At 39.0% G+C, this 14,301-nt stretch overlaps 1 protein-coding gene across 1 annotated transcript in view; it reads left to right on the forward strand.

Annotated features, from left to right (window-relative positions):
- Positions 1 to 14,301, forward strand: part of LOC124375583 (contactin-associated protein-like 2) — a 124,082-nt gene that overhangs the window by 85,373 nt on the left and 24,408 nt on the right. The window contains exon 13 of the mRNA XM_046834065.1: positions 1,019 to 1,219. Within this exon, the coding sequence (XP_046690021.1) occupies positions 1,019 to 1,219 (201 nt within the window). The remainder of the gene's footprint in view (positions 1 to 1,018; positions 1,220 to 14,301) is intronic.

The raw sequence follows: 14,301 nt of genomic DNA on the forward strand, positions 1-14,301 counted from the left end.
GAAGTGTGTGAAAAATTGTAATATTTTTTAGTACAATTTGAAAACAACCATATGAAAATCTAACTTTTTTCAATTTAATTTTTGATGAGCGTAATATTCCAAGGAATTAACTGAGATATACAATGGAAATAGGGAAACTGGAAACAAACACTCATTCTTTTCAAATAAACAGCGTTCTTTGTTAACAGAGTTTCATTTTTCGCTAATCATGGCTTGGTCTTTGAATTGTTTACTGTTTAAAGGGATCCTTTACGCTCCACAAGTTTACTTTGGCCACTTTGTTACAAACCATAATGGTAGGTGGGGCTTAACAATGTTTTGCTCTCATTGGCTAGTGAGATTTGGATCGACAGCTCTTTAAGTACATAGGGACTTCCACCAGATTGTTTTGTACAGTTCAAGCTCAAGTTTGTACTTTTTAGTGCAAATGAATCTCTTCCTTTGTTACTCACATAGTTCATGATTAATATTTAAGGTTTAGAAGTCTAACTGGACTTATTACTTAATGCATGAACCACTTTAAGTCAAACTGGGACTTTCGAGTTAAAAAAATAAAGGAACAAATTTCAAAGAGTGGAAACTGCATTTATTTTTTTATATCCTCTCCTGCTACATTTATACACTTATACCAGCATTTAACTAATGGCTGGAAAAATTCGGCATAGAAAGATTTGTCAGTATGTCACTTTACTGTCAGGGAATCACAACGATCTTCACTGACGGATGTACGACCATCTTTAAAAACGTGTACACCATTTAAATGTCCTACTGTGGCTGAGCTTTTCATCACCTTACTGTGCTTGAAATCCTCTGTAGATATTTGCGAGTTTTATGTCTTCGTTCACAAGAAAATTCATCACCACACATTGTTCCATGCAAGCAATAACACTTGTTCCTGCAATAACCTCTTTATCCACCACAAGATAAAGAGTATTTTTTAGCATTCGCTGGAGATTTTTAGAAATGCTTCAGTCTTTTAAATGTCTTTTAATAGTTGTTCGTTCGTGTGCATTTCCAGAGGACAAAGTGTGGACAACGGTGGTGAACAACCTGCCGGCTCAGACAGCCATATCGGGTTCAACCAGGGACAGGCGCACATTGCTGCACCTGAACTACAGTGCCACCTCGGATCAGATTGGTGCTATTACAGATGTCGCAGAGCATTGTGAACAGCATATCACCTACACCTGCCGGTCATCACGCCTACTCAACACTCCAGGTATGGGGATTAAGATTTTTTTCACAATTATTAGTCAATGTCAATTTTTCTGTGTGGACTGTCCAAGTGTTATTTCTAAAAACTCCACTTGTCCTGTGACTTGCATGAGTATTTGTTATCTTAAAATACTGAAAGTATCCCAAAGTTCTACATTTCAAAGTCAAATATCTTACTCAACTACATTTACTCAACTATGATTTCTTTCGGCTTCTCCTATTAGGGGGTCGCCACAGCGGATCCTCTGTATTCGTGATCCGCATGTTCGATTTGGCCCATGTTTTACGCTGGATGCCCTTCCTAACACAACCCTCCCCATTTATCCAGGCTTGGGACCGGCACTAAGAGTGCACCAGCTTGTGCAACCCTAATGGCTGGGTTACATATACTTAACTACATTTTGCAAAATCAGTTGTTCCTTTTTATTTTCGAGTGGATAAAAATTAGAGTTAGAGTCTTTTCACATAAACTGAGTTGATTAAACAAAGAGTCTTGTGACAAAAATGATAATAGGAACATTATAGCCATAATAAATCATAGTACTTTGGATACTTAAGTCATGAAGTCATTTGAGAGACTGGTGTTGGCTTATCTGAAGGACATCACTGGACCCTTGTTGGACCCCCTGCAGTTTGCTTACTAAACAAACAGGTCTGTGGACGATGCGGTGAACATGGGACTGCGCTTCATCCTGCAACATCTGGACAAACCAGGGACTTATGTGAGGATCCTGTTTGTGGACTTCAGCTAGCCTTTAACACATTCATCCCAGCACTCCTCCAGACCAAACTAAGCAAGCTCTCTGTTCTTAGTTCTACCTGTCTGTGGATCACCAGCTTTCTGACAGATAGGCAACAGTTAGTGAGACTGGGGAACTTCATGTCAAACAGCTGTACTATCAGCACCAGTGCCCCCCAGGGATGTGTTCTCTACCCACTGCTCTTCTCCCTGTACACCAATGACTGCACCTCTACAGACCCCTCTGTCAAGCTCCTGAATTTTGCAGACGACACTACAGTCATCAGCCTCATTGATGATGGTGATGAGTCTGCATACAAAAGTGAGGTGCAGCAGCTGGCTGTCTGGTGCCGTCAAAACAACCTGGAGCTTAATACGCTCAAAACAGCAGAGATGAATGTGGATTTTAGGAAAAGAAATGCTGCCCCCCCACTCACCATCATGAACATCACTGTGGCAGCAGTGGAGTCATTCAGATTCTTGGTCACCACCATCTCTCAAGGCCTCAGGTGGGACAATCACAATGACTTTATGGTTAAAAAAAGGCCTTTGCCAGCTGAGGATGTTTAACCTGCCACAGGAGCTGCTCGAACAGTTCTAATCAGCCATCATGAAGTCTGTCCTGTGCACTTCGATAACTGGTTTGGCTCAGCTACAGAATCAGAGATCAGAAGACTACAGAGGACAGTTCGAACGGCTGAAAGGATTATTGGAACTACAGGAACTCTACAGGAACCGTACACATCCAGAATGGGGAAAAGGGCTCAGAAAATCACTCTGGATTCCTCTCACATAAGCCATATGTTTTTTTTTTTTTTACTTTTGCCATCTGGCTGACGCTACAGAGCACCAAAAACCAAGACCGCCAGGCACAAGAAAAGTTTCTTTCCCCAGGCAGTCTACCTCAGGATCAGTTAAACGCTCTCCACATTGTGCAATACTACTTTTACTAATCTAAATCTGTACTTTTTTGTGCAATAATACTTTATTTATATTATTATAAAAATGTGCAACTGAAAGCTTCTGTAACCAAGTATAAATTGGTAATAAAGTGCAAACATATTTGCTTTCTGATTCTGATTAAGTACATTTAAAGGCAAATAAGTTTATACCTTTAACTCAAGTGATAGTTTAAAGGGAGAACTTTTATTTTTTTACTGGAGTAATATTTGACCAACTGTGTGTGTTAAAAAAAAAAAATACAAATACATTTGTAAAAATGTAATAATTTCACAGTCTCAAACAGGTGAGAAAAAATAAATTAAACAAATTTTAGTTAGATGCGTTGCCTACTTTTTGGAAATTACTGGCTCTTTTTGTACAGTTCTGCTGTCTTTCATCTATACTACAATTTGGAAAGCAAATTAGCCACCAGAGTTCAATATATAACATGACTAAGTAATGGATCTTTTCCATTTTCAATTTGCTTAATCCTAGATTAAGCAAGATCCCAAAATTCTTGAGGAAACTGTTAAAAAGGAACTTTTTACATGTAATTATGTCTTATGGATAATTAGTAAGCCATATATTATTTATTTCAAGAGGACAATAAAAGGTGGACTATGATCCTCTACTTGTATTAGTGTGATGTCCCAGTCAATCCAGAGCTTGGCTAGAAACCATTAATAAGGTCACACATACAGTACATTTGTCTGAGTGTGGATGAAGAGGCTGGCAATCAGTTACAACCTTGGTGAGAGCTGCTGCTTCTCTCAATCTCAGAAATTGGAATTGTCTGAAAAGGATATCCTGTGGTCAGATTCCGCTAGAACTGTAATGACTGGAAGGATACCTCAGGGCGGACCAAGTACCTGCTGGACAAGGATACCATGTGATTAGCTCCCACAGCAACTGTAGAAACTGAATGGAGACCACAGGGCAGACCAATTACCTGCTGGACAAGGATACCATGTGATTATCTCCCACTACAACTGTCGAAAATGGATGGATACTTTAGGGCAACCCAAATACCAGCTGAACAAAGATGCCCTGTGGTTAGTTCCCAGTACAACTGTAGTGACTGATAGAATACCTCAGGGCAGACCAAGTACCTGCTGGACAAGGATGCCCTGTGATTAGCTCCCACTACATCTGTAGCAACTGGATGGAGAACACAGGGCAGACCAAGTACCTGCTGGACAAGGATACAATGTGATTAGCTCCGACTAAAACTGTCGCAAATAGGTGGATACTTCAGGGCAACCCAAATATTTGCTGGACAAAGATGCCCTGTGGTTAGTTCCCTGTACAACTGTAGTGACTGGAAGGGGACCTCAGGGCAGACGAAGTACCTGCTGGACAAAGATTCCCTGTGGTTAGTTCCCAGTACAACTATAGTGACTGGATGGAGACCTCAGGTCTGACCAAGTACCTGTTGGACATGGATGCTGTAGCAATTGAACAAAGACTACAGGGCAGGCTTAGGACCTAGGACTGTTTTAAGTTATTATATATTTCCATATGAAGTGATACCTCTGTAGAATCTGCGATAGAGTAGTTTGGCTTTCCCAGAAAGACTATGAACGAATGACTGAATAAATGAATGAGTCATACTGTTTCTTCTCTTGTTAACTTTATAGCACTGCAGTGTAGGTGGGAGAGAACAGAGAATGAACGGAATCTGTGTCGTCATAGCAATCAGCTCCTGCTGAAGCACTACAGTGCCAAGACAAATGACAGCTGTATTAAAATGCAGATCATCCTTTATGGGTTCAGAAATAATTACCAGCACTCAAAATGGCCCACGGCCTCTTGCACAGATAAGCTCACAGTTATTAATTTATTCTATATGATTTGCATTATCTACCCCTTGACAAAACACTCTCACCTGTAAATGTGCAATTCAAAGGTTAATCTTCAATTTGCATCTGTTTAAAACAAAGTAAGTTTACAGAGCCTGCATTCACATTATTACAGAAAGATCTGTATACGGCATTTTCAGATTTAAAATGCTCTTCGGCTGTGCTGGCATTCTCATGCATTTTTTTAAAATCACTTGTCCGCACGAAAACATTAGAAAACGATTACATTCCTATATTGTTTTACGCATAAAAATGAAAAGATTTTTAGCCTCATTTACATTTTTATTTGGAGCTTATTTACTTTCCATCCTATTGATATTCCATTAATATTTCGTCCCATTTGAAATCTGTACAAACTGACATTAATCTTTAACAATATAATCAAACTGGATCACAGAAACAACAGGCAACTGTAGTACATTGCACAACCTCTTGTTTGGTCTGAGTTAAATAGGTCTCATAAATGGGTCATAATATATAATTGGGGGAGCTGCTATTTCTTAAAAATCGGAATTGTCTGAAAATGGTTCCATGTTGTTAGCTCTTACTACAGCTATAGCAACTAAACAGTGGGCTTGAAGCAATTCAAAGCCTTGCTGAGGAAGGACGCCTTGTCTTTAGCTTCCGCTACATTTATAGTAAATGAATGAAGACCCCAGGGCAGACCAAGTACCTACTGGACAAGGGTGCTCTTTGGCATGCCCTTTGCCTTGTGCTATTGTGCTTGTGTTATTACCATCAATGCAAAAGGATCTTGCTGTTAGTTTGTCAGACTGCTGTATCGTATATATTTAAACCTCATGTCTAGCTCAAGGTCCCGTAGCCAGAAAAGAAACATATGGTAGTTTTGAGACCAATACTCTAATAATTGCAGTCTTCACAGCAGAAAAGATCTAATTAACCCATTCAGATATTACTGTTAAATTTACAGTTTAACAACATTAAATTCAAACTATACAGAGCCAAGAGTTACTGCTCAGAATGCAGACGATGTAGACACCATGGTTCAAACAATTGCTAACCTACAAGTTATTAGCATCAATACAAAAAGATCTTGCTGTTTGTGCCATCTGTATTTAAAGCTCACTCCTATCTTAAAATGCTATTGTCAGAAAAGAAACTAATGAGAATTTTGGGACCAATATGCTAATATTTGCAATCATCACAGCAAAAAATTAGAATGAACCCATACAGATATTACCTCCGATGCCATATTTTCAAGTGAGATATTGCTCTGTATTTCATATTAACTATGTGTAACCCAGCAAATATTAATCTGTACTGTTCGTTTTAGGGTGAGCCGATCTCTTACTGTATGTCCCTGAGACTCTGATGGAAAGGCTGCTCTGAAAATATGGTTTCTCCTGTACTACCTGGCGGTTGTGATTTTTGTTAAATTAGAAGAGAAAGATTCCCAGGAGTATGATACTTTTTTTTTTCCTTTTAATGGAAATTATGTACTTGTATTATGATCCAAAAATATATACTCTAGAGGTTATGTGCAAGTGTGTGTGGCCCAGTTTACAGCCCATGCTAAAATGTAGCTAAATCAAAGCTAGCACAAAAAAAAAAATACAATATAAACAGTTTTGCTTGTACAAACATAATGATCTAGAGTTTGTCCCTGACAAAGAAGCACATATCTTGGGTAATCAGTATTTCCTTAAACATTTTGCTAACATTAATGTACCATATACTTTCAGTATGTAGGGGTTATTTATTACATTGTGAGCTTTTCAATCTTGGATTCTCCTTTAAAGCATCCAGAGGATGCAGCCATTTCTCTCCAATAAAGGAGGTTCAGAATTTGTTCTGTCCCTTGTCATCTCAAGGTCAGAACATTGCAACTTACTTCTGGCAGGTTTTCCCATGAGTACATCAAACTCCCGCATCTGATCAAGAATGCAGATGAATGACTTGTTTTTAACCTTGCCAAGTTCTCCCACTGCAGTGTCGCCCCATTGCAGTGTCGCCCCATTGCTTCGCTGGCTCCCTGTGTTGTTCCATGTCTCTTTTGTACCATGACAAATGGCTCGACTTGACCCGCTATCCTTCAAGAGACAGCGAAGACATCCGTCAAGGTTTTTGCAATATTTAATTCAATTCATTTTTTATTTGTATTGCGTTTTTATCAATGAACGTTGTCTTAAAGCAGCTTTACACAGATAATGTGGTGATAGAAATGAATAAGATGTTCTTTATAAGTGTAAGTTTGTCCCTGATGGTGGAATGAACTTTTTCTTGTTGTCCAAACAGCTGAGTCACTCAGTTAGTCACTTTGTACTTTATATTTATTTGCATAAAAGTCAGACTGAGGTGTGCTCCTTGCAATTCTGGCTAATTACAACCCCCCACCCACACCCCCCATTTCATAATGTGCTTTTTACATTCTTCCAATTTAAGTGCATTCATCAGAGTGCTTTTATGCCCTTCTTGTAGTATGTGTGCTACATTAGAGGATACAAAAAACCAAAGGCTTCAGCAGAAGTTGCTTTCTGCAAGCATCTGATGAGTGTCTACAAGGGCAGGTTGTGCCAAAAATAGCTGTTCTTACAGTAGGAGTCGCACGCTCGCTTGTTAAATATATGCATGTAAAATGACAAATTGTATGAAAACCTAATTAAAGTTTTGGAAACAGTGGATTAAGATGCAATATTTTGTGTGGTGATCAGAAGTCACTTTTTATTGCGTGGTATTTCAAGATGCAGAAAAACATGAGGTTCAGTTTCAGTGCTTGAAGGGGAACTTGCAAGTAAATGAATTAGAATTTGTTATTGCTAGTTGATTGCTTATGTTTTGTGCTGTTCCTTCTTCGTTCATTTATTTATTCTTATATTAAATGGATTCAGATCCTGCTCTGGGGAAGATGGGTTTGAGATGTGGAAAACACCCTGAGAGGGACACCAAGCCCAAAAATCAAATTTTAGGTCATTATACACTCATTTACACATCCAAACCCAGCTATTAGGGTTGCACAAGCCAGTGCACTCTTAGTGCCGGTACCAAGCCCGGATAAATGGGGAGGGTTGCATTAGGAAGGGCATCCAGCGTAAAACATGTGCCCAATCAAACATGTTGATCACGAATACGATTCACGTTTATTATTATATTTAGAAAATACCAGTTTTTATGCCGGTCGTATCATTTTATTATGTTGTATTTATCCGCCACACCTTAAAGGCCGGTCTGTAAAAATGTTGTCTGACATTAATCCGGTCCGTGGCGCAAAAAAGGTTGGGGACCACTGAACTAGTATATAAGTTTGTTACGGTTATGAACGTCCCATCTCCATGCCTTTAGCTTGCGCCGGCCAATATCTATAATACATATCAATTTAGCTGTGATAGGCATTGGTGTCACTTGGGCTTCAAATGGCTCACTACACAAGCTAGCAAAAACTGCTTTATTATCAACATGGTCAGCTGTGCTTGTGTGTGCTAGGAGCTTTAAACTAAGAATTACCTCCCAGACAAGGTCATGCCTCTGTTTGACTTTGTGTAGTGTTATGAACAGTAACACTTGTTTGTAATCAGTTGATAGTCCTACAACACTTTTATTTACTGAGACTTGGCATCTGGTTTTATTTTTGATCAGACCTGTTGTTTGAATTGAGGGTTTGGGTTATATTTAATGTTAATGAATGCTGATTAATGCAGTGCCCAATAACCCCACAAATCTCTTTTCATCTAATTTGAATAAAAACGTTGTCCAATTTCCTGAATGATGTAAACAGCCATGTGTATGGTGATAAAAAAAATCAAAACCAGATTATTATTTGCCCTTACTATCTTACATTCCAAGCTCTGAAGCAGGTTGTTGGTGGGTCTCATTATGCAATCTTTATTACATGCAGTTAGGATGATGGTGCAGTTGACACCATGTTCATCTTTCCATGGATGTTTGTCTGTTGTAGCTTTAAAATGCTCATATCTTTTGTTGATTTAGCATCAGCATAGCCAATGCACAATCATTACCATTTTGCACAGAACTAAGACAAAATGCAGTAGAAAAAACATTGTTTTTTTTTATTTTTGCTGAAGGTACAATATAATAAATAAGTGCGGTTTATGGCAACAAAAACACTGCAACGACATTTTGCTGGCACTACAACTCTCTATCTTCAGAGCTGTGGTCTGGGAATCCAGAGTACTTTGAAATAGTTGTGTGGTGGTTTGGAAAAACCAGTCCGATGTCACTAAGAATGTATAAAAAAAAGAAGATCCAAGATTAGACGTTTGGGTTTCTAAAACATATTTACAGAAAATGATTTGATAATTCAGATCATATTTCTTACAATGGTGAATGAATATCATGATTTAATCAAATTGTTGTCTAGCTATAAAACCCCTATTTTGTTAAATAAATTTGATTGAAATAGATTAACATAGTATGATATCCAAACATACAATTCCAGCTGTAATAATATAGACATGACGAAAATTTTAAATCTTTCATATAGTTAACTTTGAGATGCATTGAAACATGTTTTTGTACAAAAAATAATTAGCATCTGTCATGTATTTGTAATCAACAGCTTGCCATGAATGACATACATGAGTGTAGGGTAGCTAGATGTTGGATTTCTAAACGCAAGATCATGGGTTTAAATCCCACCCCCACCAAGATGCCACTGGTGGCCGTAACCCTGAATTGCTCAGCTGTATAACTGAAATAATTGCAAGTCGCTGTGGATAAAGGCATCTGCCAAAATGCGATAAATGTCAAATCAGCATTAGTATTTGGGTTGTGTCATTTGTAGCACTCTATGTTTAGCTTGCATTTGTGTTTTGCGCTAATTAATTGTTTATCTGCACTCGCATCCGACTCAGTATTCTTACGATGGTGTTATTAAATGTTAAAAAAAGATCAGGGTAAAGGGGGCTCTTACACAATACATTACAGCACAGTGAATTTTTCTGCACATTTCCCAGAGTCAGAGCGTAGGGTTAGCCATGATACAGAGCCAAGTACCGCCAAGTACCGCCAAGCTGCCACTCTTGGGCCATTGCCAGTGGCTGCTTGGTGATTCTGGGGGTTTGAACCACCGACCTTCCAATCAATAACCTAAAGCCAAATACTATCAATCTGACATGTTGGCCCTGACCTTCTGACCAGTAATCTAAAAAAAAGTATTTTTTATTTATTTATTAGGGTTTTTTTATTTTTTATTTTTGTCTGTTTATTTTTGTTTATAACTCAACATAAAAAAAGTTGAACTCTGGTAGCGATGCATGCAAGAGAACACTAAGTCTATTTGGAAACTCTACAGTATATAGTATACTAAAGTAGAAAATGTTCCTGTCTGATTAGAATTGAATGCCACATTGCGGGATAATAGATTTTTTATATCAATGAATACAACGCACACATTCAAATAATGCTACTACCTTAAGATAAAGAGGGGATTAAGATGAAATAATAGCAAAATATTGGAAAGCGAGGAACAAAGTAAACGCAATGTCGCTCCGTTTATGAAGTGTTAAGAAGTTCATGAGCGCTCTCTCGGTGCTGAGGATCAGGGAGAAATTCAGTAGTTTTATAGAATCGCATTCAGAGACTTTTTTATGTCGCTGTGATGAAAGCTGTTGCACATCAGAGCATGCGGCAGTAATGACTAGCAAGCATCAGCAGCCACTGTAGGTCATGGATCTTGTTTCATGTCAACTCTGCCCCTGGGAAAAGTGTTTAGCAATTTTTTTTCTTTTGCGTGAATGTGGCACATTTAAAAAAAAAACAGTTTTCTAGTGCAAAGTCTAGCCAGTGTCACGGACGCGTTAGCACCCCACGCCGCCGACGAGCCGAAAAGCTGTCCATGTTAATCTTTCTGACAGTAATGCCATCTGTGTATTGAGTATTGAGAGAATCAGACAGAGTGCAAAATGAACATTTATTCAAGCTCGCATCTTGTTCCTGAAGGGCTAAAAGTGCTCCGTATGTCGCTGACGCAAAAAGAACCGAACTCCCGTCGAGGACCCGTTTTGCTCTAAACTGTTTAAAACATGCAACACAATATGAAAGCAGCAAGGGTCTGAGATTACTACCATCTCGCATATGCTCAGATCGCACAGGGGGAACGGATCGTTGGGTCTCGGTTCATTTCGTTCGATGCTGATCTTTTCTCTATGGTCTGTGTATTCTGTAAATGATATCTACAGAATCTGAAGAATTCAGTTCAGTTCAGTTTGTTTGTGTAGCACTTTTAATAATAAAATCCAAGTTGTAGTTCCAGATCACCTCATATGTATCTACACTTATTAGGCATGACATTATAACCACCTGCCTAATATTGTGTCGGTCCCCCTTTTGCTGCCAGAAGTAACTTTTTCAGCAATTTGAACTACAGGAGATTGTCTGTTGGATCGGCCCACACGGGCCAGTCTTCGCTCCTCACGTCCATCAATTTGCCTTGGCCTCTTGCCCATTTTTCCTGCTTCCAACACGTCAACTTTGAGAACAAAGTGTTTAATTACTGCCTAATTACTGCCACTCATAATGTTCTGGAAAAATGTTATGCCTGATCTGTGTATATCCGGGCATATAAATTCAGGAAACCAAAGACGGCATTTGTTATGCTCTAATATGTTGATATTTCGTTGATATACATGTATCTGTACAGAAATCTTTCAGGGCTTTCAGTTCGGTACACATGTGAGGAGGCCTGGGGTGCAATCAACATTTCTCTAAGGTGTTCATTAGGGTTGAGGTCAGAGCAAGAAATTTTCCACTTCAAACCATGTAAACCATATCTTTATGGAGCTGACTTTGGGCAAAGGGACATTGTCATGCTGGGAACAGGTTTGAGTCTTCTAGTTTAAGTGATGGAAAAATGTAATTCTGCATTCAAAGGCATTTAGTACAATTGTGTGCCTCCAGCTTTGTAGCAACAGTTTGGGAAAGAACCACATATGGCTGGAAAAGTCAGGTTTTTGAATACCTTTGTCCATATAGTGTGACTACAAATGGGCAAAAGTGCATGTCGACCAATACATATAACATTGCAAGCATTGACACTTGGAGAACTAATACACACATGGCATTCCAAAGGTACAAATCTCATGCACCCTGTGTGTTTTTATTTAGTCATTTAGAAACACAGTGAGATATGGCTGTTTTTGCCTTTGGTTCTTTGTAAATGGGGTCAGAGAACAGAATTATCACACACTAAGCAGGCTCAGGTCATGAGCGCTGACCTACTAAATGTGTGTGCATGTACTATGGCTCTCTCATTTTCATTTAGTTGACACACACACACACACACACACACACACACACACACACACACACACCCACTCAAACTCTCATGGCCTCGTTCCCTCTGACAGAACCCATTTGTTATATCCACCTGCCACTTGTAATCAGTGTTTTGAAGTGGAAGCCACAGCTCTTCATCAGCCAAATGTCAGTCCACTGGCACAAAGAATGGCACCGAAAGACAAAAAAGATGCGAAAGAAGTTAAGAAAAGTTGCACAACTGTATAACAGCTGTCCAACAGCAAACAAAATGGAGCAAACATGCTGCATTTCCTAGGATGCTGAACAGACTGTGGTTTTGGATTTTTGATATTAGTATACTTCTTTTCTTTTCTTATTTTGATTTGCTTTGGCTAAACATGAGGAAACATGAAAAAAATGTACTGCCCTTGATCTACTGCATGCTTTTTAATTGAATTAGTGTTATGTTCTTAGAGGTGCCAAAACTTTCCATTTTATTTCATAAAAGCCGGTAGAAGTGTCAAAGGGTCATGGCATTGAAGTGTTTCCTTTAAGCTCTTCTTGTCCCAGAATAAAACGATCAAGAGAACAGAGGGATGCTTTAAATCCAATACGTAGTGCTAAATGTGTATGTGAGTGAAGTGAAAATACTGAGCCTGAACATCACTTACTCACTTCCCACGGAATCACAAATGGATCCTAGAGTGATCCTAAAGCCCACCACTAGTCTCACCCAGAGATTCAAGCTTCTATGAAATAATAAATAATAATAAAATCTTTGCATGTGCAAAATGTATTTGTTTACATCTGTAATAGAAGGTGTATGAGACATTATATTGTATTGTGTTATATGTTTTTTTTGTTTACTTGTCACATTTTACATTACAGCACACTGAAATGTTAGGAAGCTGGGATCAGAACGAAGGATCAATTTATGAGTGCCACTGGAGCCCAAAGGGTTAATGGCCTTGCTTAAGGGTAGAAAATTGGCAGCTTGGTGATACTAGGGCTTGAACCCCGATCAGTAATCTAGAGCCTTAACTTACTAAGCTACCACTTCCTAGAGGTCCTTAGAGATATCCAGAGGCAAGAATTTAGCTTTTCTGTTTCTTTTTAATAGATTTCCAATTTTGTAGACTGACTAGCAAAGTGCACTTGTTAACATGCAACAGCATCTTGTGTAATATATATAAAACTCGTGTCAAAAGACTACAGTGGAGTTGCTGTTCTGGTTTATCAACTCGTCCATCAGGCAACGCTTAAAAGCTACGGTTGCTGGCCAGGGTATATACGAAAGACGAAAGGTAAGCTGATGGCAGAAGGAGTAAGCCACTGAGCTGAATCGTGACAGTGAGTGGGCCTTAAGTGGCGAGGCAGATGGTTTTGCTTCTGCGGAGTCGCATTACGGGTTTGTGTATAACCGACTCGATTGCTCTTCCTCCATGATGTTCCATTTCTTTCGCTTCTTCTTCTTCCGTCCACCCTTTCCTTCTAGTCTCTGTTGGGACAGACAAAATAAAACGAAAATATGTTTCTGCTAAACATACATCAAGCATCTACTGTCTTATTTAATTTGGACATGAGATCACAGGACAAAAGACAAGTGCAAATGCTTCAACTTAGTACTTTCTTCTTCGTTCTGGGTTTGCCATCGGCTCTCTGCTTTGACAATTTAATGAGGGACCTACTGCTGGGTGGAGCAGAGCAAACCGAGCAAAGCAGGCTTCCTGGATAATGTATGCTCACCCTCTGGCATGGGAAGCTCATGCATTTTGGATGGTTGCCAGACAATAGAAGTTGTTTCGGTATTTTGTCATTTAATTATTTGAAGGCATGCTCCTTTTGCTCTCTTGCGCACAAAGCGAACCAGTGCTCACTTTTCTTTTTTATGCAAGGCAGACGGGCAAATTGAGATGATAAGTAGCAGGAGTCTATTTGTTTCTGCCTCCCATTAACAAGGAAAGACTGCGACCTCTTTATCATCAGATATCCAATACAATTCAGCTTTCTATAGCACATTTAACAATAGACATTGTCCCATATCAGCTTTACAGAGATAAAGAGGTTATGAAGATGCAATGTATAATTTTAGTGGCTATAAGATTGTGTAGGAACAAGGAAAAAGCTCCCTGAGATGGTATGAGGACAAAACCTTAAGAGGAACCAGACTCAAAAGCAGTGAGTCCACAAACCATGTACCGTATTTTCCGGACTATAAGCCGCTACTTTTTTTCCCCACACTTTGAACCCCGCGGCTTAAACACAATATTACTTCCTGTTTATGCCTTATATTGTTAATTTGATGCTTTGTTATGTTTTTTACTGTTTATTTGT

Source organism: Silurus meridionalis, chromosome 21 (assembly GCF_014805685.1).
Source record: "Silurus meridionalis isolate SWU-2019-XX chromosome 21, ASM1480568v1, whole genome shotgun sequence".
In the NCBI taxonomy this organism is placed as follows: Eukaryota; Metazoa; Chordata; class Actinopteri; order Siluriformes; family Siluridae; genus Silurus; species Silurus meridionalis.